The sequence below is a fragment of the Erinaceus europaeus genome, chromosome 14 (assembly GCF_950295315.1).
Source record: "Erinaceus europaeus chromosome 14, mEriEur2.1, whole genome shotgun sequence".
NCBI lineage: Eukaryota > Metazoa > Chordata > Mammalia > Eulipotyphla > Erinaceidae > Erinaceus > Erinaceus europaeus.
The window spans coordinates 81,129,719-81,153,650 of NC_080175.1; the positions used below are offsets into that span (position 1 = coordinate 81,129,719).

Genomic DNA, 23,932 nt, shown 5'->3' on the forward strand with positions numbered 1-23,932 from the left:
TATTTTATGAGAAGGTCCAACATGATCTGTAGGGAAAGTCTTAATTTATCATGTTTAATTAAAGAATAGTGAATAATTTAAAAATATTTTTATTTCACTTTCATTAAAATATTTATTTTTATTGAAGTAACACAGCTTTATTAATGTTAAGTTTTGGGCGTGCATCATTATGAATCAACACCTATATATACTATATTAAATTCACTATTAAAAGTCCAATTTTATTACATTTATAATTATTATTTTATTATGGGAGTATGAGAGGGCAAAGTGGCTGACAGAAGAGGCTGGGGGAAATATAGAGAGGGAGGGAAAGAGAGGGAGGAAGAGGGGGGAGAGGGGGGCTGTTTAGCTCTGGCATAAGTGTTGTAGGACTAATTGAATCTGTACCTCAGACATCCAAGTTAGTTCATTTTATATTATTATTAACCAAGTTGGTGGTCTTAACAGGCTGAACTATCTCCCCAATTTCTGATTTTTTTTTTAATCTTTTTAAAATTATTTTAATAATGATCAATAAGATCATAGGATAAGAGGAGTACAAATCCCACCACCAGAGTTCCACATCCCATTACCTCCATTGAAAGCTTTCCTATTCTTTATCCCTCTGGGAGTATGGATCCAGGATCATTATGGGATCCAGAGAGATGGAAAGTCTGGCTTCTGTAGTTGCTTCTCCACTCTAACAGACCCCTCTCTCTACTGTTGCTGGTCATCTGTATCAGGAACAGCATCGTGGGCCCTCTTGTGGGTCTCTGCAGGACCTTGTCCTCAATGTAGAACAGCAATGATAGCGACTTCCCCATTCTCTGAGGGGAGGTGGGTTCAACATACTCTGCCACTCGAGGAAGACGAGTCCTGGAATGAGTGCACCTGCGAAGAATGTTCCTAGCTATGACCATGGAGTGAGCTCAGATCTACAGGGATGCAGAGGATACACAGCCTTGTGTGCTGAAGATGGACCCCAGATCAGATCAATGTGGTTTATAGTTAACTGTATTTATATGCTTTTCCCATATTTGGGAGCTATTTTCTTCCCTGACCCAGCTTTCTAGTCCTACTACCAACTTTGACTCCATCTCTACAGACAATACCTTTAACTCACCTGCATGTTAGCTGCCAGGCTCAGGCAAAATTAGTGAAGTCATGGGACCTTGTAATATACCTAAAGTAGATTCCTAGCTATTTCCAAAATGGAGACCTTAAAATCTCATCTGTTCTATTATTATCTTCAGGTTCCTGACTAATACACAATTTGTTCTTCTTTATATCTTAATGCTTTTCAGCCAACAAGTTGCAGATACTGCCATGATGCCACTCTGACTTCCCCAGGCAGTTGACCTCACCACTATGTCCTGGAACCCCACCTCTCCAGAGCCAATTCCTGATTCTATTCTCAAAGGTAGATATAACTCGAGATTTAAAAATTTACTTTAAAAATCAAGTCAACTTATAAACATTTTAATTAGGTGAAAGGAAGTTTCCACAGATATCCCAGAAACTTAAAAAATATACATACAAATATATACCCCTCATATTGACCTATTGTTTGGTATGATTATCATCATGTTGAATACAGATAGAGAACACAGATAGGAGACTTTTCTCATATCTTAGGTAGAGGAGGAGAAATATATTCTGTCATGAATGAGGCACAATTATGACACCAATCTGACTTCCCTGGGCAGATGATCTCACCAATATGTCCTGGGACCCCACATTCCCAGAGCCTTACCCCACTAGGGGAAGATAGAAACAGGATGGGGGTATGGATTGACATGTCAATGCTCATATCCAGCAGAGAAGTACTTACAGAAACCAGGCCTCCTACCTCCTGCACCCCATAATGATCCTGGGTCCATACTCTCAGAGGGATAAAGAAAGGGGAGCCTTCCACTAGAGGGAATGGAACACGGAACTCTGGTGGTGGGAACTGTGTGGAATTATACCCCTCTTACCCTACAATCTTGTTAATCATTATTAAATAATGATTAATAATTAATAATAAAAATGAAATTACTGACACAGAATTACTGCAGTGTAAGGAAAAAGTAAATGTTGCCATACTATAAAAACACAATTGAAAGTTAGATTTGAGAATCAGAATTTATATTGAATACTGTGGGAAATGATCTTTCTATTTTGCTTTGATCTTTAAAATATAAGAAGTTTTTCATTATATTTAAACAATCTGAACAGTAACTTATCTTGTATATAAAAAATTCTCTCTTAAATATATATAGTATTAGCCATAATATATCTTTTTTTTTAATTTCTAGGTACATAGGACCTCATTTCTGCAATTGAGAACAAAGGGGTATAATAGTTTTTAATGTAAGTTTAAGGCTGGTTCCTCAGCAATATTCAAATGAGAAAGAGTTCCTCATGTGGAACTTGATAGAAAGCAATTGTCTATGCGACCTCGAATGTGTCCTGGATCCTCGCATCTCCAGAGCTCTGGTCCACTAGGGAAAGACAGAAACAGACTGGGGGGTATGGATTGACCTGTCAACTCCCATGCTTAGCAGAGAAGCAGCTACAGAAGACAAAACTCCTATCTTCTGCTCCCCATAAACAACCTTGATCCATACTCCCAGTGGGGGAGAAGTGATAGGATGAAGATAAGAGGACTGAACTCCAGCTCCATCAGTACCCAGAGAGAGAAGAAAAGGAAAGGGACATATGGAGGTAGCTATGATGTTCTGAGTGGCTTAGAGGGGGAAGAGAGGATTGAGTCAGAAAAAGAAGACCAACTCTGTATAAATGTGGGCAGATAGTTGTAGAGAAGACGGTCGGCCCATGTCTACAACCTTAGGGGAACTGTGGTGGATTGCAGTGGGGAGAGTGAAGACTCAGAACTCTGGTGGTGGGAATGGTGTGGATTCAAAACCTTGTATAAATGTAATTATGTAATATAAAAATAAAAAAATAAGCAATTGTCTATGTGAACAGGTGTCAGATTCAGGAAGTCATAGCAGCTAAGTGGTCGTAATCAGGTAGGATGTTTCATGTAATTAAATGAGAACAGCCTAAAGCTCAGTGAATTCTCTGCAGTTAGCCACACCTCACTGATTATATATGTGCTGCTCTGTGTGTTTCACAGCTATTAACAAATCTCAGTGCCTGGTAAGCTGTTTACAGAATTTCCACATCAAAGCGTGGCCCTAGTTCTTGTTTAGATTCTATTTTTGTGCATTTTTATCTTTGTTCACAATGTATTTTTTGGTTTTCATACCATTATTAATTCATTAAAAATGTTAAGGTTTGATGCTTTAGCAAAGTATTTACTATAAAAAATCGGTTATTACTGCTGCTTTCATTCAGAACTACCCACTCTTGGAATATATATGTATGTTTTATTATGCTTTAATATTATTTGGTTATACTTGACATCTTCTCTCTCCCCCTCTTTCTCTCTCGACACTGGCATTTACTGTTGCAGCATGGTGCCTGCATGTTAGCTCATTGTCCCTGCTAGTCATCTTCTCTCATTTTTCCTTCTTTCTTGAAAGAGACAGAATGGAATACTACCCAAATACTAAAAAATATGAAGTTACCTTCTTTGCCTCATCTTGGAAGGAGCTTGAAGGGATTCTTGTTATGTGATACAATCCAGAAAGAAAAGGATGAATATTGGATGCTCTCACTCATGGGCAGAACTTAAACAAGAATAGAAAGGGAAATATAAAGTAAAACATGGACTGATCTGGTATATTGCAGCAAAGCAAAAGACTCTGAGGAAGGGGGATAGGGGAGAAGGGGGGAGGTGAGGGTTGATTTCAGGTCCTGGTACATGATGATTGAAAAGGACCTAGGCTTGCTGCTCGGCCTTCTGGCTAAGAACAAATGAAAAGGACCATGTTCAGCAGGGAAGCAATTACAGAAGCCAGACCTTCCACCTTCTGCAACCCACAATGACCCTGGGTCCATGCTCCCAGAGGGATAGAGAATGGGAAAGCTATCAGGGGAGGGGATGGGATATGGAGAATGGGTGGTGGGAATTGTGTGGAGTTGTTCCCCTCCTACCCTATGGTTTTGTTAATTTATCCTTTCTTAAATAAAAAATAAATTAAAAAAAAAGGACCTAGGCTCGGGGGGTGACAGTGTTTTTCAGACAGCTATCATCCTAAAATAAGAAATTGTACCCATGTGCTAACAACTATACTATAAATCAGTAATCTCCTAATAAAAATTAAAAAGGAAAAAAGAGTGGAAGGAAGAAAGAAGTAAAAATTGCAGAGAGAGAAAGAAAGACCTACATCACAGCATCACTGCCCTATTGCTTGTGAACCTTGCCCTCTGCAGGTGGGGGGCAGTTGAACCTAAGTCCTTCTTCTTCTTCTTCTTCTTCTTCTTCTTCTTCTTCTTCTAGCGTTTGCCCTTCTTCCGTAGCCAGTCAACAGCGTCAGGTTGAGCCTGATGTAAAGTTTCCTGTTGTTAAAATTTTCGGCCGTTGTCTCCACGTCTCTGTTACCCGCCCGTGAAGCTAGCCTGGCCAGCTGGAGCTGTCCAAATTTTAACAACAGTTTCCAGACCTCCTTTGAATCTGGAGAGGTGGCAGTCGTTGACTATGTGGGTCATAGTCTGTCTGTAGCCGCAGGGGCAGATCGGGTCGTCTCTGGCTCCCCAGTGATGGAACATAGCGGCGCACCGGCCATGGCCTGTTCGATAGCGATTGAGGAGGGCCCAAGTCCTTGTGCATGGTAACAGATATGCTCTCACAGGTGTGCCCTAGTCATGTGGATATTTATTTAAGGATCCTTTCACCTGTGGTTATTTGCCTTACTGCTTACATGGGTAACTTTGTAATAAAATGCATTCACTGTATGTTGAATGAACAGGTCTTAGACCTGAAGCAGGGTATATATTAAACACTCTTAAAACTGTAAGAGAGACACTTGGAATTTATACTTATGTTTATTTGTAAATGTCATCCTTTTATTTCTGTTAGTATACAGCAGGTTCTCAAATAATCTTGTTTCCTTATAACACTGATGGGAAAAAATCCTGATGAAAGCTAAACAAACAAACAAACAAACAAAGGTTTATTTTAGGCCCTAGTTTTATTACATGCTTCTTTGCTTACAGTTGCAGTTTCCAAGAATTCATTGGCCAGGTTAAGTGAAGACTGACTGTATTTTATAATGTAGGTAATATCTTCCTGTATGCTAAATGCATATGTTTTCTAAATAGTGCTCTAAGACCCTAAAGATTGCTGGCAGAGTAATCTCTGTTGTCAGATCTCTTCTATGTCTGCTCATTCTGTGTATCTGTCACAGGCTTACTACTTTGGCATTACAGCCAGTACAGGGGCCATACTGGGTACTCTGTCTTTCCAGCCTGTCTTCTTTAATCAGTTCCTACTACTCTTTTTTGTGACATGTGGATCATTACATTGGCAAAAACATTTAAATGAAAAATGTCTATTCTACCTTTATTTCTACTATGAAGGCATAATTTTAATACTTATCTAAGGAACTTTTTTTAATTATACAGAAAGAAACCTTTTTTATAATGTCTTCCTATTTTACACATCACTCACAAGCCTTACACACTTTCTTTTTGTAAATTTAATGATCCAGATTATAAGATAATTATGAGGCAATAGTAATTCTAGGATAAGAGAAAAAAATCACACTAGATAAAAAATATATATGTAACTATATAGTAATATAATCTAATATATGTAAAACTTTAAAATATACATAATTTTAAGATTTATTAAAAAACATTATTTTTATGTTTTTTTATTGGGGGGATTGATGGTTCTAGTCAATGGTAAAATAAAATAAAGTAGTTTGTACATGTATAACATTTCTCAGTTTTCCACATAAAAATTCATTGCCTTTATTTATTGATTGAATAGAGACAGTAAGAAATTGAGAGGGAAGAGGGAGATAGGGAGAGGGTGGAGGTAGCTAACATAATGGCTATACAAAGAGACTCTCATGCCTGAGCCTCCAAAGTCCCAGGTTCAATCCCCTACACCAGCATAAGCCAGAGTTGAGCAGTGATCTAGTAGAAAAAGAGAGAGAGAGATATAAAGGGAGACAGAGAGACACCTACAGCACTGCTTCACCATTTGCAAAGCTTTTCTCCTGCAGATGGGGACAGGGGGCTTGAACCCAGGTCCTTATGCATTGTAACATGTGCACTCAGCCAAGTGCACCACCACCTGGCCCCTAAAATCTTTTTCTAATTGATGACAGAGTCTCAGGGAAAAAGTCTGCTGAATCACTTCCCTGACCCCATGCCTATGTGCGTATACACACACACATCATCATCGACTTTTATCTTTAAATAACTGTCATATACTTAATATGTTATATATTTTTATAAAATAAAATAATTTAATACATATGATATTATTTTGTATATTGTCATGCAGGAATTATTTGAATTATCTTTACTTGGTGGTAAAGTTCTCTTTGTCATTGCTTCATTTCTTTTTAACAGACAGGAAGTACAAAAAAGTATTTGGTACCTATATACATGTTTATGAAATTCTAAAAATTTTATACAAATAATAAACAGAATGCTAATACTCACTGGCATTATCTTCATGACTTTGAGACTCAGTGCCCACGACCATTTTTATGGTTTCGGCTTGTAATCTAATTCAGTTTAGCTAGGCCAGCTCAAGCAGAGACTTCTGGGAAATTGTGCAGATGCAGTCACATCTGCCATGTTGTCCCCTCAGGCTACTGCTAGTTCCCGCGAGAATTGGGACATTCTTGGAGTGCCTGTTCCACCATGTTGTGCCCTCAGGGCATTGTCAATTGCCCGAGATAGTTGGAGTGCTTTGGTTACTCCTCCCCCTTCCCATCCCCGCCAGAGTTATTATCCTACCCTGGAGTGCTATGGTCACTCCTCCCCCTTCTCATTCTCATGAGAGCTATTCCCATAAAAGCCCTTCTTCTTCCACACCTCACTCTCTTGCTGGCCCTTCACTTGGTGGTTAGACGCAGGGAAGGTTGCTGTGTGAGGCGGCCATTTTTGCTACCTCCACATGGCCCAAGCTGCTTCTCTCTCACCCAACTCTGAGGTGCCAGTGCAAATAAAGATTTGTGTTCCCTCTTCGCTCCGGATCTCCTCTCTCTCTTTTCCGCGGCGCAGCTCAACAAGACTGTTTGTTTTAATAATTCTTACTACTACTGATTTAACACTGTTGTACAAAATTATAAGATTCCAGGGTGCTGCTTTACCCTGGTTCAAGTCTGATGTCCACTCTACTGGGGAAAGCTTCAGTGTTGTGGTTTATTTATCCTTTTTCTCTGTCTCTTTGTCTCTATCTGGAAAAATGAAAGATTTCAAGAACATACTTTGACACTTGTATATGTGTGTGTAAGTCATTGCACTAGTCACAAAAGTTCTGTGTACTGCCATCACCATCATTGCTCTCACACACATCGAAGAGAAAAGCTGGTAACTATGTTCTGCAAGTTTGCTTTAGTTCTCTAGAGCCCACTTGAGTGAAATTATCCAGTAGTGGGCTTTAATCTCTTTACCTATTTCACTTAGCATAGTAATCTCCAGTGAGCTGTGTCTTGATTAGTAATATTTCCACCAAATAGTTTTTCAATTTATAAATACTGGTGCCATCTTCAAGTCTCTTATCTTACTTATAATTCACATCTAATTAGACTTTAGTGAATTACATAATCATAATTATTCAAAAATTTCTCCCCATCTCTCTTTTAAAGTTCATTGCCCTAATTTAAACCATATAGTCTTTCTAGTCTATATTAACAATGCCTTAAATGGTCTCTTCAACACATGTTCTTTAACCCTTTCTTCCATCACACTATTGTCAATTAGATCTCATAAGACTTGTATGTATTTTGTTACTATGTTAAAATCAATGTCTTTCAGTTGCTATAGAAAAACTCACAAATTTCTTGAAGTATTACTCTACAACATTTACTGTTATTCCTAAAATACCTCTCCCCTTCATTGATCTTGCCCCCATTTCAGAGTCCAACCAAATCAAAGGTCAAATCAAAATGGATTAAGGATCTAAATATTAGAAAAGAAACTCTAAAACTTACAGAAGGAAATGTTGGTGAAACTTTTCAGAACCTTCACATCAAAGATATATTTGGAGATTCAACCCATTGGGTATGAGAAATGAAAGCAAGAGTAAAAAAATGGGATTATAAGGAACTAAAAAGCTTCTACACATCAAAAGCAAACTACACAAGCATAACCAGGCAACCCAGTAAGTGGGAGAATATATTTTCACATCACATATCAGAAAAGCAACTGATATCAAAATCTATACAGAATTGGTACATAGCCACAAAAGAAGCATATTAAAATAGCCTAACAAAAAAAAAAGTGTGCCAAAGAACTAAATAGTTTTCTAAAGAAGAGATACATATAGCCCACAGACACCTGAAGAAATGCTCCACTTCACTATCATTAGAGAAATGCAAATTAAAACTACAGGAAGATACCATCTCACATCTGAAAGAATGGCTGTCATTAAAAAACCAGGAAATGACAGGTATTTGAGAAAAAGGACCTCTGCTATATTGCTGGTGGGAATGCAAATTGGTGCAGCCCTTTTGGAAGGCTGTATGAAGAGTCCTTAAACAAATAAAAATGCAATTGCCTTATGACCCAGCAGTATCACTCTTAAGTATTTATCCAATGGACACTCAAACACTATTTGGAAGGGCCATAAGCACCCCTATGTTCATAGCTGTATTATTTCCAATAGCCAAAAAGTGGAAACAACCTAAATTTCCATCAACAGATGACTGGCTAAATAAATTATGGGATATATATTCCTTGGAATATTACTCTACAATCAGAAAAGATGATATTGTGCCCTTTGGGACAAAAGGGATGAGACTGGAGGTGATTATGCTTAGCAAAATAGATGAAAGACAACTATCAGATGTTTTCACTCATATGTGGAATTTAGAGATCTTATTCATATGAACTTACCAAAAACCAAACCAAAACAACAACAATATTACAACAGCAGCAACATAAAAACCAGAAGCAGTTTGTAAGAGTTGCGAGAACTATGATGGTTACTTTTAGGAGGTGGGAGGGTAGGGACTGAACTGGTGGTGGATGTGGTATGGAACTATACAATGCAATCTTATAATACTGCAACATACTACTGATAACAAATAAAAATAAAATAAATAAGAAAACCAAAAGTATCCAACTTTTCATCAACATGTCCGCTCACTTTTTCAAATTTCAGTTTTTTTCTTTGTTTCTTAAATATGGACTATCTTCTTCCCTACTATTCACCTAGAGATTTTTTAAATATTTGGCTAAAACTTTATCTTTTTGTGAAGACTTCGCAAGCCCTCTTCTTGTTAGCACTTCATATATCTTTTTTTGATCTTCTGATCTGACAGTATTATTTAAGACAACATGTGTCTGTCTACTATTTTAGGGGGTAAACTCTCTGAAGGCAAGAGATCTGATATTTTAAGTATTAAATGTCCATGTTCATTAAAAAGCTAAGTAATCAGTATACAACCAAATAAGTATTTCTGTGACAGTTATGACAAGGGCCGTAGGTATATAATAAAGCAAAGCTTCAGCTCATTGAGAGAAAACAAACGTAAAATTTAAGCAAACAATAAAAAAACTAAACACTCAATTACAGAAGTTCATTTTCAAATTAAATGATAACTTTTTTTTGTTCTGGGCAGAGGGCTCGTGTATTCATACTTTTATGGATCCTGGGGCATTTTTTCACTCATTTGGAGAGACAGAGAGAGAGAGAGAGGGAGAGACATCACCACTCTGGAGCTTCCACCAATGCTATCACTCAAACCTAAAGTGTATATATGACAAAGCATATATTCTACCTAGTGACTTGCTTGTTCTGCCCAATAATGATGTTAAATTCTAAAATGACAACTGAGAGTTGAAAATCTGGACAATAACAGAATTACTCTAAGAACATTTAAACAACAAAAGTCAACAAGCAATATTAGAGAAGGACATGCAAACTTACAGTTGTTGTATATGCAGCTTCTGGATCATCTTCTAGCACTCGAGAGAGACCAAAATCAGAAACTTTGCACACTAAGTTGCTATTGACCAATATATTTCTTGCTGCTAGATCTCGATGAACATAACCCATATCAGAAAGATACTTCATTCCGGATGCAATTCCTCGAAGCATACCAACCAATTGGATTACTGTGAAGTGGCCATCATGTTTCTGAAAGAGAACCATAGTAGTTCATATTGACTTAATGCACACAGTGTGTTCATGTATGAGCGTACATATGTACAGTATTAAATAAAATCAGTTAATTTTACTGAATGTAATGAAAGCAAGCATCAAGTTTTGGTGACCATTTACTATGTTCATATCAAAATGTAAGAATTTGAAAATTCTAGCTGGAAGTGATAAAAAGAGGCAAAGAACAGAAGAGAACCAACCAAGTTGAACTAAGTCAACTTCCAGAAAAACAAAAAGATTAAAATACATTGAGAACAAGGAATTTAAGTCAAAAACGAAAACAGAAAAAAATGACAAAGAAGACACAACTGATTTTCCATAGCTGGGGGCTTCAAATCAGCTGTATATTGAACAGAAAGCTAAATCTGTGAGGGCCACTGTTACTTCATGTTGTCCTTGAAGTTCCTCCATACGATAACCCAACAAGTTAATACAGCTGCACAGCAGCTGCGCCTTATCCTTGAGAAAGCAGTCTCAATGTTTTTACTTATCAGCAATAGTTCTGTAAAAGAAGGTCATGACAACCCCAAAACCCAAAATTTGCTTAACAGACAAGACTGCTGGACTGTAGTCAAGGACTGCGGTCAAAGACTCCTTGACAAGCAAGTCTGAACTTTAGGCGACCCCCCCCCCAAGGTCCCCCCTCCTGATGTGCATAAAAATAATCTGTCTGCCTCTCTTCCGGGCTTAAGCTTGCTTCAATAAAGGCTCTTGTTTTTGCATGTGACTCTGGCCTCCTCTCTGTGGGAACGGGACCTAAAACTCCGGGCATAACAAAATCCAGCAGAAGTTAAAATCTTGTGACAATTGGAAGTATAATACAAAATAATTATTCAGGGAAAAAGAAACTTGCATAAACATGAAACTAGTTTAAAAAACATTTATTTATAAGCAAGAGAAAGAGAGGGAACTAAAGTATCACTCTGGCACATGCCATGCTGGGAATTGAACTTCCTTATGCCCTGCAAGACCAATGTGTTGTCCACTGTGCCACCTCCCAGGCCACAAAACACCTTTATTTATTTACTTCTAAATATTAGCATTTAAGCTATTTTATTTGTTTATTTACCAATGGAAGAGAGAGAGAGAGACAGAGAGACAGAGACTGAGAGACCAGAGCATTGATCAGCTCTGGCTTATGATAGTACCTGGGAATGAATTTAGGACCTCAGAGCCTCAGGCATGAAAGTCCTTTATATAACCATCATGTTGTCTTCCCAATCCAAAAAAACATGTTTTAAAAAAATCTTCAGGAGAAATAAAATATAGATAGAAATAAAGGGAGGAAATAAAGAATTTTCCATTCTAATTTTACAGTGCAAATATAATGGAAGTTGTTGGCAACTGACTGAAAATAGGGTTATTTTAGCTCCAGGTTGGGAATATTAAAGGAAATATTATGCATAGCAAGCCAGGCACAACACTCATGTAGTAGTCAATCTTATTTTATTCCTCTCGCTGTTATTTTAAAGTCTTTTTTTTAAAAGGGGAAGAATTAAGTTTTCATTCATTTGCAGAATGCCCATGAATAATATGATAGTACCCCCAAAAGGAATGAAAACTAAAATATTTTCACTTTGAAAAATGATGTACATTGTTCTTAAGATTTTTTTTCGGAGCATATTTACCTTCTGGAGTAATAGAGAAACATCAAAGATTTTTAACTTAATACTTCAGGTAACATTTACTTATGGATGCTATTAAAATGAGTATCTAGTAAAAGGATATAAGCTATATTACCTTATATAGTGTGGTAAAAGCATAAATGAGAATACTGTAAAAATTTGTCAAGTTGAAGCAGTTTTCATGGCTCTGATTTCAAGCCATACAGTAACTTAACACAGGAATGATCTGACTATATATCACAGTGACAGTCTCTTATACAATGATGACTCACTGTCAGTTAACCGAATAAGCACTAAGCACATACTACCAAAGAAACTTCAGACTCTGTCTTACTATATTAACAAATTTTCTTGCTATCTTTCTGGTAATATCTTCTAACTCATGTGCAGAATAAGGGGGAAAAAACCCTCCTTAAAAGAAACATTGTACTTCAGAAGAGTATCCATTTAAGCAGAATCTTCTTTATAATTAATGTTTAAAAGATAACCTAGCAAAGAAAATCTATGGTGTTATTATCTCTTTATGTCTTCGATCTATCTCCGTAGTGCACTATTAGATGAAATCTGTGTCGTCTATCATTTCCCCTACCTATTTCTCCCAACACTTTGAGTAGAATTGAAAGCATGATTTTTTTTTTTTGCCTAAAAACATTGCACTAATTTTTTTTTAGAGATTAGTCTTTTTTAATATTTATTTTCCCTTTTGTTGCCCTTGTTTTTTATTGTTATTATTGTTGATATTGATGCCATCATTGTTGGATAGGACAGAGAGAAATGGAGAGAAGAGGGGAAGACAGAGAGGGGGAGAGAAAGACAGACACCTGCAGACCTGCTTCACGGCCTGTGAAGCGACTCCCCTGCAGGTGGGGAGCTGGGGGCTTGAATTATTATTATTACTACTACTACTACTATTATTATTATTTGTAAAAAGGAAACAGACAAAACCATAGGAGAAGAGGGGTCCAACTGCACACAATTCCCACCACCAGAACTCTGTATCCCATCCCCTCCCCTGATAGCTTTCCTATTCTTTATCCCTCTGGGAGTATGGACCCAGGGCCACTGTGGGATGCAGAAGGTGGGGAGGAGGTCTGGCTTCTGTAGCTGCTTCCCCGCTGAACATGGACGTTGACAGGTCGGTCCATACTCCCAGCCTGTCTCTTTCTTTCCCTAGTGGGGAAGAGCTCTGGGGAAGCGGAGCTCCAGGACACATGGGTGGGGTTGTCTGTCCAGGGAAGTCTGGTCGGCATTATGCTGGCATCTGGCACAACTTTTACAATGGAAATTTCCAAATACTAGTAAATTACAATTATCCATTTGAAAACTAAGGATTTCCTCAACTTTCTTAAACTTTACTATGAGAATAGGATATTTTAACTAAAAGTTGTGGTAAGAATCACATATGAAGCATCAGCATATATTCCTTAATTTTTTAATAATAGTTAAAATAATATAAAATCTATTGCTATATAATTATATGTAGCATCCGTAATTTTAATGAGTAAAATTTTATTTCACTTCTCTGAAAAAGGAAAAAATTAGGCAATTTTATGAACTCCTATGTTATAAAAAGAAATAGTTACTTAAGACTATGCTGAAAATTATTTATTTATGTATTTATTTATTTCCCAGAGTAGTCTTCAGCTCTGGCTTAGGGTTGCACTGGGGATTGAACCTGACAGCTCAAAGCCTCAGACATGAAAGTCACCTGCAAAACTATTAAGTTGTTTCCCTGGCCTGAAACAAACTTCATTTACAGCATTTTTTAGGTTCAGAGACAGGTGCATAGACTGACGAAATGCCTGTTGACTCCATTACATCCATTACATAGACTTCCTCATTACATCCCCATGAGAGTGACACATTGCATACAATTGGTGAATCTAGTGATACATTGACATGTCACAATTGATCAGGCATACATGGTTTCATTCTTGGTGATGAAAAATTTATGTATTTAGACAAATATATAATGCTTCTATATTATAGTACCATACAGAGTATTCTCTCTTTTTTTGCCCCACGTTTTGTTGGGCATTAAGCCAGCTCCCCCTGCTCCCCCCTGCATTGCTGATACTGTGGCCTATTTACATAATCATTGTTTTGCCTGAAAGATCCCCACCCATTCCATTCCTTAGATCTACCTTTTTGAGACCCACCCTGCCTGCAGGGTAGCATTAATCCCACTGGTTAAAACCCTCGAAACAGTTGCTAGGGAGGTTCTACCTTTCCAGCCCCTCCCATTTTTCTCCACGCCTCTCCTAAATACTTGTGGGATTGTAAAGCCCCTTCCATTACTGTCTTCTCTCTTCCATGTCCCCACTGGGAGAAGGGCAGATGTGCAGGGGGAGGCGGACACAAGCCATTTCATTTCGGTTTTTGGCTCCATGTAGTTTTAACCAGGTGCCTACATGCTGACTCTGGGGCACCCACATGAATAAAGATTTGTATTGCTACTGCCACGAACTTGGTTCCTGGGTTATCTCTCCCTCCCGCAACGCTAGTATTCATCCTCCTCCTCTCTTTCCCATGCCAACCGTTTTATTATTATTTTACTTTACATATCCATGATTTTGGTTTTCCAGAATGTCACATAGGTGGATTTATGTAGTATGCATATATTTCAGATCTACTTCTTAGAACTTAGCAATACTTTGCATCTCGAATTTCTACATGTATTTTCATAGCTTGGTAGTTCATTTCCTTTTTTAGTGAATGACTACTATTTCATTGTCAGAATATATCAAATTTGTTTATCCACTCTCCTATTGAAAGACAACAGGGCTGCTTCTGAGTTTTTACAGTTTTAATAAGACTGCTGTGTGTATGTCAGTGTTTGTAAGGACATTTGTTTCCCACTCATGATGAGTACTAAGTAATACAAAGACCAGATACATTAAGAATGTGATGAGCTTTATAAGAAAAGGGCAAACCATCTTCCAGAACGTCAAGAAAATATGGCAATTCTACTTTTAGTTTCTTTGCTAGACCTTTGCCATACTTAATAAATTAATGTATTTTTGAGGTAACCTTGGTGTATAGGACTATATATATTTTAGTATTATTTCACATTTCTTCAAAATGTACCACATGCACTGCCAAAGTACCAATACCCATCCACCAATGTGCACTGAGCATTCCTACCTGATTTACAGCTTTCAATTTTCTGTTTCCTGTTGTTGCAAAATTGTAGGTTTAGAACCGTAATTGAGCTAGGATGTCAAGAATTTGGTACAACTTGTTCCTCTGCTTCCTTTTTTTAATTTTTAAAAATATTTTTATTGGAGCCAGGTGGTGGCGTACCTGGTTGAGTGCACATGTTGCAATGCGCAAAGATCCAGGCTCTAGCCCCCAGTTCCCACCTACAGGGGAAAACTTCACAAGTGGTGAAACAGTGCTGAGGTGTCTCTCTCTGTCTCTCACCCACTCTATCCCGCCCTTCCTTCTCGATTTATGACTGTCTCTATCCAATAAATAAATAAGGATAATAAATTTTTTTAATTATTCATTTATTTATTATTGGGTAGTGACAGAAATAAATTGAGAGGGGGGAGCAGAGTGATAGATAGGGAGAGAGCCAGAGAGACAAATGCAGCCCTGATTCATCACTGTTGAAACTTTACCCCTGCAGGTGAAGACCAGGGGCTTGACCCTGGGACCTTGTGCACTATAATGTGTGCATTTAACCGGGTATAGCACTGCCTGGCCCCCTTTTCCTTTGCTTTCTTATCTTTTTAAATTATTTTAATTAATTATTTTTTTAATATTTATTTAATTTATTTATTCCCTTTTGTTGCCCTTGTTGTTTTATTGTTGTAGTTATTATTGTTGTTGTTGTTGTTGTTGGATAGGACAGAGAGAAATGGAGAGAGGGAGGGGAAGACAGAGAGGAGGAGAGAAAGATAGACACCTGCAGACCTGCTTCACCGCCTGTGAAGCGACTCCCCTGCAGGTGGGGAGCTGGGGTTCGAACCGGGATCCTTATGCCAGTCCTTGTGCTTTGCGCCACCTGCGCTTAGCCCGCTGCACTACAGCCCAACTCCCTTTAATTAATTTTTTTTAACCTGACCACTGTTCAGCTCTGGCTTATGGTGGTGCACGGGATTGAACCTGGGACTTTATTTATTTTTATTTTTTAAATTCATTTCTTTATTGGGGAATTAATGTTTTACATTCAATAGTAAATACAATAGTTTGTACATACATAACATTCCCCAGTTTCCCATTTAACAATACAACCCCCACTATGTCATTTATCATCCTTCATGGACCTGTATTCTCCCCACCCACCCACCCCAGAGTCTTTTACTTTGGTGCAATATGCCAATTCCATTTCAGGTTCTACTTGTGTTTTCTTTTCTAATCTTGTTTTCCAACTTCTGCCTGAGAGTGACATCATCCCATATTCATCCTTCTGTTTCTGACTTATTTCACTCAACATGATTTTTTCAAGGTCCATCCAAGATTGGCTGAAAACGGTGAAGTCACCATTTTTTATAGCTGAGTAGTATTCCATTAATTTGTTAAGGTAACTAACTATTTAGGTAAAAGTCTAAATGTTTAACATGACTATTCATTCCCCAAACTAAAATATATAAATTTTATATACAGGACACCTTTGAAGGGCCCCCAAAGGTGCCCTGTAAACTATCTTGTGGAAATTAATCCACAACAGATCTGGCATCAATCTGGCACTGTAAACGTTAAAATCATTGTCACGAATATGCATTAACTCTCTAAGCAATTTGAGTCTTTTTAAAATACATATTTTAGCTAAAATTGGTCTCAAGATCCTGCGGTAGAGACTGCTACAGGAGGTCACATTAGATGACCTTTAAATAAAATCATAAAGAGATTTTAAACCAATTATAATCATAGAGGTATCAACTATAACAAACCTATAACTTGTTACAAGTTCAAATTAACCACGAGAAGCAGATTGTTTGTGTTTCTTTCACAGGAATCCCGGAAAAACCATCTGAACCCCTGCACACCCTGACGTCACCCACTAGATGGCACGACTATAGTGACACACCTCCTGAAACCCTAGATGTCACTTAACACGATCTGAAGAACCTGATACACAAACTCCAAGGACAGAACTTTCTTAATGCCTGCTTGCCGTTCCTGCTTCTGACCTGCCTGTCACATGTTGGCGGTTCCAGCTGGCTATCTACAGAAAAGCAGAATTCCAGCGGCTGACCTCCCTCATGCAGTGTCGCATCCCCTGCCAATTCTTCCCCTAGCTATCTACTTCAGACTGAGACTTGTATCAGACTTTCTGACATACCCTATATACATTTTACACAATTTTAAAGCAGCTTATTTCCCTTCACGCTGCTGGTGTTTTATAGACTGATCCTGAGTAATTCATAGACTTTACAGACTGTTGCCTTGAGGACTATACAATGCCAAATAGCCCCTCTGTTTGGTGGGTCATGCCCTCCCGCCTCCCCCTCATTATGTACCCTTGCCCTCCCCCCCCAAGCAGGGAATGTTCCTTTACACACCAATCCTTCCCTTCACTTCACACTGGCTTATACTACTCCCCTACTTGTCCCTTCCTGTTTTGTTATATCATTTAGGTTTATGCCCAAAAGGTTTCTGCTCCATGATAGTCTTTTACAGACTTTGAACCATCTTATGCTATTACTAGACAGAAAGATAGAAAAGATGTAGAGATATTGTGAAGAGATGGTTGAGCAGGCTGCGCTTAAACCTATGAGATGAGTCTCTCCAGGTAAGTCTCTCTCTCTAAAGAGGGGTTGAGCACAGGAGGACGCATAAATCTCACATGGTTGGCAGCCATTTAAGCCTTCCCTCCTCCACAGAAAGTCCTACATCTTACCATCTGAGCACGGCATTCCTTAAAAACATTTAAGCCTGCTCCATTCCATTTTTCTTTACTGTGTCCATTTAGATATAAAGGGATAGGAGGAGATGTTGCTGAGGAATTATTCTGATGCAGTCTCTGCCCCCAGGTTTTACTACGCCCCGCAAAATCCTAGCAGTGCTACCTTCAACCAATCCTGACCCCACACATCACCCCTGGTTGTCGCCCAATAAAAAGCCCCCTCACCCCCCCTCACGCTCTCTGGGCTCCCAGCTCCCCCTCTCTCAGATCTTGCCCCCTTCTCTCGCCCCGTGGTCAGGTAGTGGGGACGGCCATTGTCAGCTGACTCCACATGGCTTGAGCCACCCCCCCATCCTATAATAAAGATTTGTGTACCCCTTTGCTCTGGATGTCCACTCTCTTCTCTGCGGTGCAGCCCGACACCTGACCGCTACAACAACATACCACAACTTGCTCAGCCACTCATCTGATGTTGGACACCTGGGTTGCTTCCAGGTTTTGGCTATTACAAATTGTGCTGCCAAGAACGTATGTGTACACAGATCTTTTTGGATGGATGTGTTGGGTTCCTTAGGATATATCCCCAGGAGAGGAATTGCAGGGTCATAGGGTAGGTCCATTTCTAGCCTTCTGAGAGTTGTCTCTCTGTCTCTACCTCCCCCCTCTCAATTTCTCTTTGGCCTATCCAAAATTGAAATAGAGAGGGGGGATAAAAGGAAAATATGGGGAGTGGTGGATTCATAGTGCTGCTACTGAGATCCAGCAATAACCTTGGTGGCAGAAAAAGGAGAGAGAGAAAGAGAGAGAGAGAGAGAGATCAACAGGGTCTGGAGTTTCTATGTCCTCTCCAAGTCTGGTACTCTCCCTAGATCTCTACATATTTACCTACCTGGAAGCTCTTGGAAATTCTCCTTTTGGATTTTTATGGAAGCTTCACAACTAAGGTTTCTGGCTATTTATTTACTTGCAAACACTTCATTACAGTCCACTGACTATTGAATTCAACTTCCAGCCCCTTCTTTTATACCTAGATGTCTCATGTGGAACTGACAGTTCCAACCTGAGAATCATATGGTTGGTTTTCCTGACAGCCAGTAACCAGTAACCAAAAAGTCACCTTATGTAAAAGACAGGTTTATCACTCTCAACATGTAAGAAACTGCAAAGGTTCTGGATGACATAAATGTTATGAAAATGAATTTCAGGCTTGAGGCTCTGAATTCCTAGGTTCAGTCCCCAGAATTACCATAATGACAGAGCTGAACACTCTGCTGGTGAAGAACAATGAGCCCACCTTCTCTGACCCATCTTGGATGGAGCTAGAAGGAATTATGATAAGTGAGCTAAGTCAGAAAGACAAAGACAAGTATGGGATGATCCCACTCATAAACAGAAGTTGAGAAAGAAGAACAGAAAGGGAAATTCAAAGCAGGATTTGACTGAGTTTGGAGTAGGGCACCAAAGAAAAAATCTCTGGGTTGAGGGTGAGGGTGAAGTTTGGCTTCACTGGGGAGGGGAGAGGATGGGATGGGACACAGTCTTTTGGTGGTGGGAAAGGTGTTTATGTACACTCCTATTAATTTGCAGGCATATAAATCACTATTTAATTAATATGAGGGGAAATTTTATTCAATATCTCAAACTTCTTAATGCACAGACATAACCTGAGTCTTTGAAATGTTGACTCTCTTAAAAGCTTAGACCAGGGAGAACAGAAGCAACTGGTGGCACAGCTATATACAAAAAATGTCAAAAGACATAAATTATGGTAATGTTGTGTATTATATAGAAAAATTCTAACAAAGGGATTTTTCAAAGTTAACCCAATTGCCAAATAATATGACGATAGCAATAACTATCCATTGCCTTCTTAAACCCTAAGACAGCAGGAACTTCCGCTTCCTCTATAGAGCCTATAATTCCCCCAGTGCTGGAACCTCTAGGATGAGGCTCACTTTCCTGCATGCTTCTCTCAATACATAACAAAAGATACTGCACCTGCCGATCCCAACCTAATCAACGCAAGGAGTACCACTTAAGCATGCTTCACTTTAGACTGTGGCCAGAGACATCAGGCATGGAATGTCAACCCTTCAGCCTCATGACTCAGGTGAGACCTTTCCTTTCATAAGATTCTCTAATTCCATTCCAGGTGGTTCACTTCCTAACAAAGTCCCAAAACATAAATATAGACCAGGTCCCATGAAATAGAGCATATGTTCACATGTATCCATAAATTAGGGCAAAATATATACCTGAAAGCAAAAGTACACAATAGTCTGCAGTGAGTCAGTATGAAGTTCATAATGAAATAGTGTCTACATAGACTTAGATACCCTCCTCATCTACTTCTTGTTACACTTCCCTCACTCACTCTAAAGCTAACCTTATCAAAGCAAGGACTGCAAAAGCTGAATAAGGGCAAAAGACTGGCATACTTTAATGATGACTCTTTAGTCACTATCAGGCCATCCCATCAGCTGGGGCCCTAGTCAGGGAGTCCTGAGATTCCCAAACAGACATGACAGGCCTAGACCTCGAATAAATCCCTCTCCCCAATGCTACCAGTCATCTGTACCAGGAACAATATAATAGACCCCTTTGTGGGCCCCCATAGGACCTTACCCTCAACTTGGATCAACAATAGAGAAGGGAAGATACCTTCCTCTGAAGGGAAGATAGACAACATACTTTATGCTTGACCTAAGGAAGAGGGGTCCTGAAATTGGGTCAGCTTGGAATGTTCCTACTCATGATAACAGAGTGTGAGCTCAGATCTACAGGAATCCAGAGGTCACATGTACTCCTAAGTTGAATATGGGCCCCAGATCACATCAAATCAATGGGGTTTACAGTCAACAATATTTATACACCTTTCTCATATTTTGGAGCTACTCTCTTCCCTTATCCAGCTTTCTGGTCCTTTTGTCAGCCATGAAATCATCTCCCCAGATAATAACTTGGATCCACCTGCATATCAGATTTCAGGCTCAGGGGAAAAAAACAATAACAAAAAGAAACAAACAAATAAACAAACAAAACTAGTATAGTCACAGGTCCTTTGGAATATAACTAAAATAGGCCTACTAGCTGTCTACAAAATGTAGACACCCCCCCCCCCCAGGTCTTCATCTGCACTATTCCAGCTTTTAGGTTCATGATTAGTCAACAACTTGTTTAGCTTTATATGTTAAGTCTCTTTTCAGCCACTAGGTTCCAGATGCTACCATGATGCCAACCAGACTTCCCTGGGCAAAGGACCCCACAATGTGTCCTAGAGCCCCACTTCTCCATAGCTCCACCCCACTAGGGAAAGAGAGAGACAGAGTATAGATTGGGAGTATAGATTGGGAGTATAGATCAACCTGTCAATGCCCATGTTCAGTGGGGAAGCAATTACAGAAGTCAGACCTTTCACCTTCTGCACCCCATAATGACCCTGTGTCCATTATCCCAGAGGGATAAAGAATAGGGAAGCTTTCAGGGGATGGGATGGGATACAGAGTTCTGGTGGTGCGGATTGCGTGGAATTGTATGCCTCTTATCCTGTGGTTTTGCCTATGTTTCCTTTTTATAAAGAAAAAAAAAGCAAAAAAAACCCAACCCCAAAATATTTATATAAAATGTTTGATTTTCAGAATTAAATTGCTGGTGTGTGAGTCATGAAATAATAATTTTGAGATTTTTAAAAATTACTTTTTATTAACTTTATTTATTGAATAGAGCCAGTCAGAAATTGAGAGGGAAGGGGAGATAGAGAGGAAGAGAAACACAGAGAGACACCTGCAGCACTGCTTCACCACTTGCAAAGCTTTCCCCTGCAGGTGGGGACTGGGGCTAGAACCTGGGTCTTTGTGTATTTTAAATTGTGCTTAGCCAGGTGGGCCACACCCAGCCCTGCTCTTCAGATCTTGCAATTTTGTGAACCTTTATCATATCAGTAATAAAAATAAATAAGAATTGGGACAGAATCTCACCTGGGTACTGCTTCTGCCCTGCCATGTGTATGACCTCGGTTTGAGCTAGTCCTCACTGTACTGGCTTGGTGCTGTGCTATCTTCCCCCCCCTCTTTATGTCGCTGTTTCTTTCATTCTATATGAATGAAAGTTGGCTCACTGCAGTGGTGCCCCAATGATGACAAAACAAATAGATAAAATAAATAAATAGAAAGAGACAGAGATGATGATTGGCCCATGTCTACAATCTTAGGGGAACTGCGGTAGATTCAGAACTCTGGTGGTAGGGATGGTGTGGATTTAAACCCTTGTTGACATGTAATTTTGTAAAATAAAAAAATTATTTAAAAGGAAGTTATGAAATATATATAAAATAAAGTTTTAAAATATTTACTTAAAAAAATAAAAAGGGAGAGTTGATCTTACATTTGCTACCAATGACCCCTCAGTTTGAACTCCTGTGGACATCAGAATTTGACTTAATGTAGCAAGATGCAAAATACCTCTGAAAACATTAAGCCAAAACCAAACCAAGAATAGCGCAGATAAGCAAATGAAAATAAATTTATCTATGTCTGGCTGAGAGTCACACTTGCATTTATTCATATATGAGGTGTGGCACAAATATATTTTTCTACAAATGATGCAACCCTCTTTCAAAAAAATTATATTCCCATCTCTAGTTCTGGTCAATATAGCTTCAAGTGTGGTTCTTGAATAAGTAGATGGTTAACAAATGGTGGCTGAATTAAATAACCTTTAATATTATCTTTCAGTGCACAGGTTGCTACAGTTGTTATTTGCAATGTCATCTATATATATATATATATACATACACACACACATATATGTATATATATAAATTTTTTCCTATGCTCAGGCATGAATTACCTCCCTATTATGCAGCAGTTCCATCACAGTATCCACTATACTGTCATGCCTTGTGTCAATAAATATTAATTCAAATTGAATTGAACTGTTTATAAGAGGAGGAGAAAAAATGTGAGAGAACTGAGATTTAATATCTTTGAGCTTCCTACTGGAGATTAATCAAAAAGAATCTATGAATTTTTTTATGACATACTTTTTCCCCCCAAGAAGACAGATTCAAATAAACAGTGTGAATGTGGCATATTTACACACTGCATCACAGGGCTTAGTACCTAGAATTCATCTTGTATTCATATTTATTTATTTTTCATCATCAACTTGACTTTGGAGACATAGTTTAATGGCTAAATGACAGAGGGTGAACCTACTTTAAAAATGGTTTCTGAAAGCTATACATAATAATGCCTGCTATTTTTCAGTACTGCAGAGCTCCATTAGACTCACTCTAAGCCTCTAGAGTGCACCTCCAGATCTGAGCAGTGACTGGCATGACATCGTGTCTCCGCAGCACTGCTAGTTCTTGACAATGACTGTCAAGTCCGGTGTCAAAGCTTGTGCCTTACAGATATGTTAATCCTCTTAAAGTCCATTTATCTTATTCTAAATTCAAGTGTTTAGACTGATCTAAAGCAAATGTAGTCTTTGAATACTATGCTGTCCTAAAGTCAAGTTACCAGATTATTACATGATCTTATAATACCTTTTTTTTTTGAATAGTTGCCACCAGGGTTATTGCTGGGACTCAAGGTCAGCACTACAAATCCACCACTCCCCTCCCTTCCCCTCCCCTTCCCTTCCCTTCCCTCCCCTCCTCTCCCCTCCCCTCCCATTCTTTCCTTTCTCCTTTCTTTTCCCTTCCCTCCCCCTCCCTTTCCTTCACCTCCCCTCCTTTTCTTTCCCCTCCCCTCCCTTTCCTTTCCTTCCCCTCCCTTTCCTTCGCTTCCCCCTCCCCTCCCTTTCTCTCCCTTCCCCTCCCCTCCCCATTTCCTTCCCTTCCCCTCCCCTCCCTTTCCCTCTCTTCCCCTCCCATACCTCCCCTTTCCCTCCCCTCCCCTCCCCTCTCCTGTTCTTCCCTTCCCTTCCTTTCCCTTCCCTTCCTTTTCTTTCCTTTTTTCTTCTTTATATTTTATTTGATAGATCTGAGCAAGATCTAGAGGGCAGAGAGAGAGAGAGAAAGATAGACATCTGAAGACCCACTTCACCCCTTGTGAAATGTACCCCTTGCAGGTAGGGAGCATGTATCTAACCTGGTTCTTACCCATGGTAACATGTATGCTCAATCAGGTGCACCACCACCTGGTTCCTGTATAATAACTTTTAAAAATAAATGCATTACATTTGATATGAAGACACAAATGTCCCATCACCTACTTTTCTTTTTTT

General features: G+C 39.0%; 1 protein-coding gene across 3 annotated transcripts in view; it reads right to left on the minus strand.

Annotated features, from left to right (window-relative positions):
- The window catches only part of EPHA6 (EPH receptor A6), an 818,416-nt gene that overhangs the window by 180,757 nt on the left and 613,727 nt on the right, over positions 1–23,932 (minus strand). For all 3 annotated transcript variants that reach the window (XM_060172097.1, XM_060172096.1, XM_060172098.1), the window contains one exon: positions 9,989–10,198. In XM_060172097.1, coding sequence (XP_060028080.1) covers positions 9,989–10,198 — 210 coding nt within the window. The remainder of the gene's footprint in view (positions 1–9,988; positions 10,199–23,932) is intronic.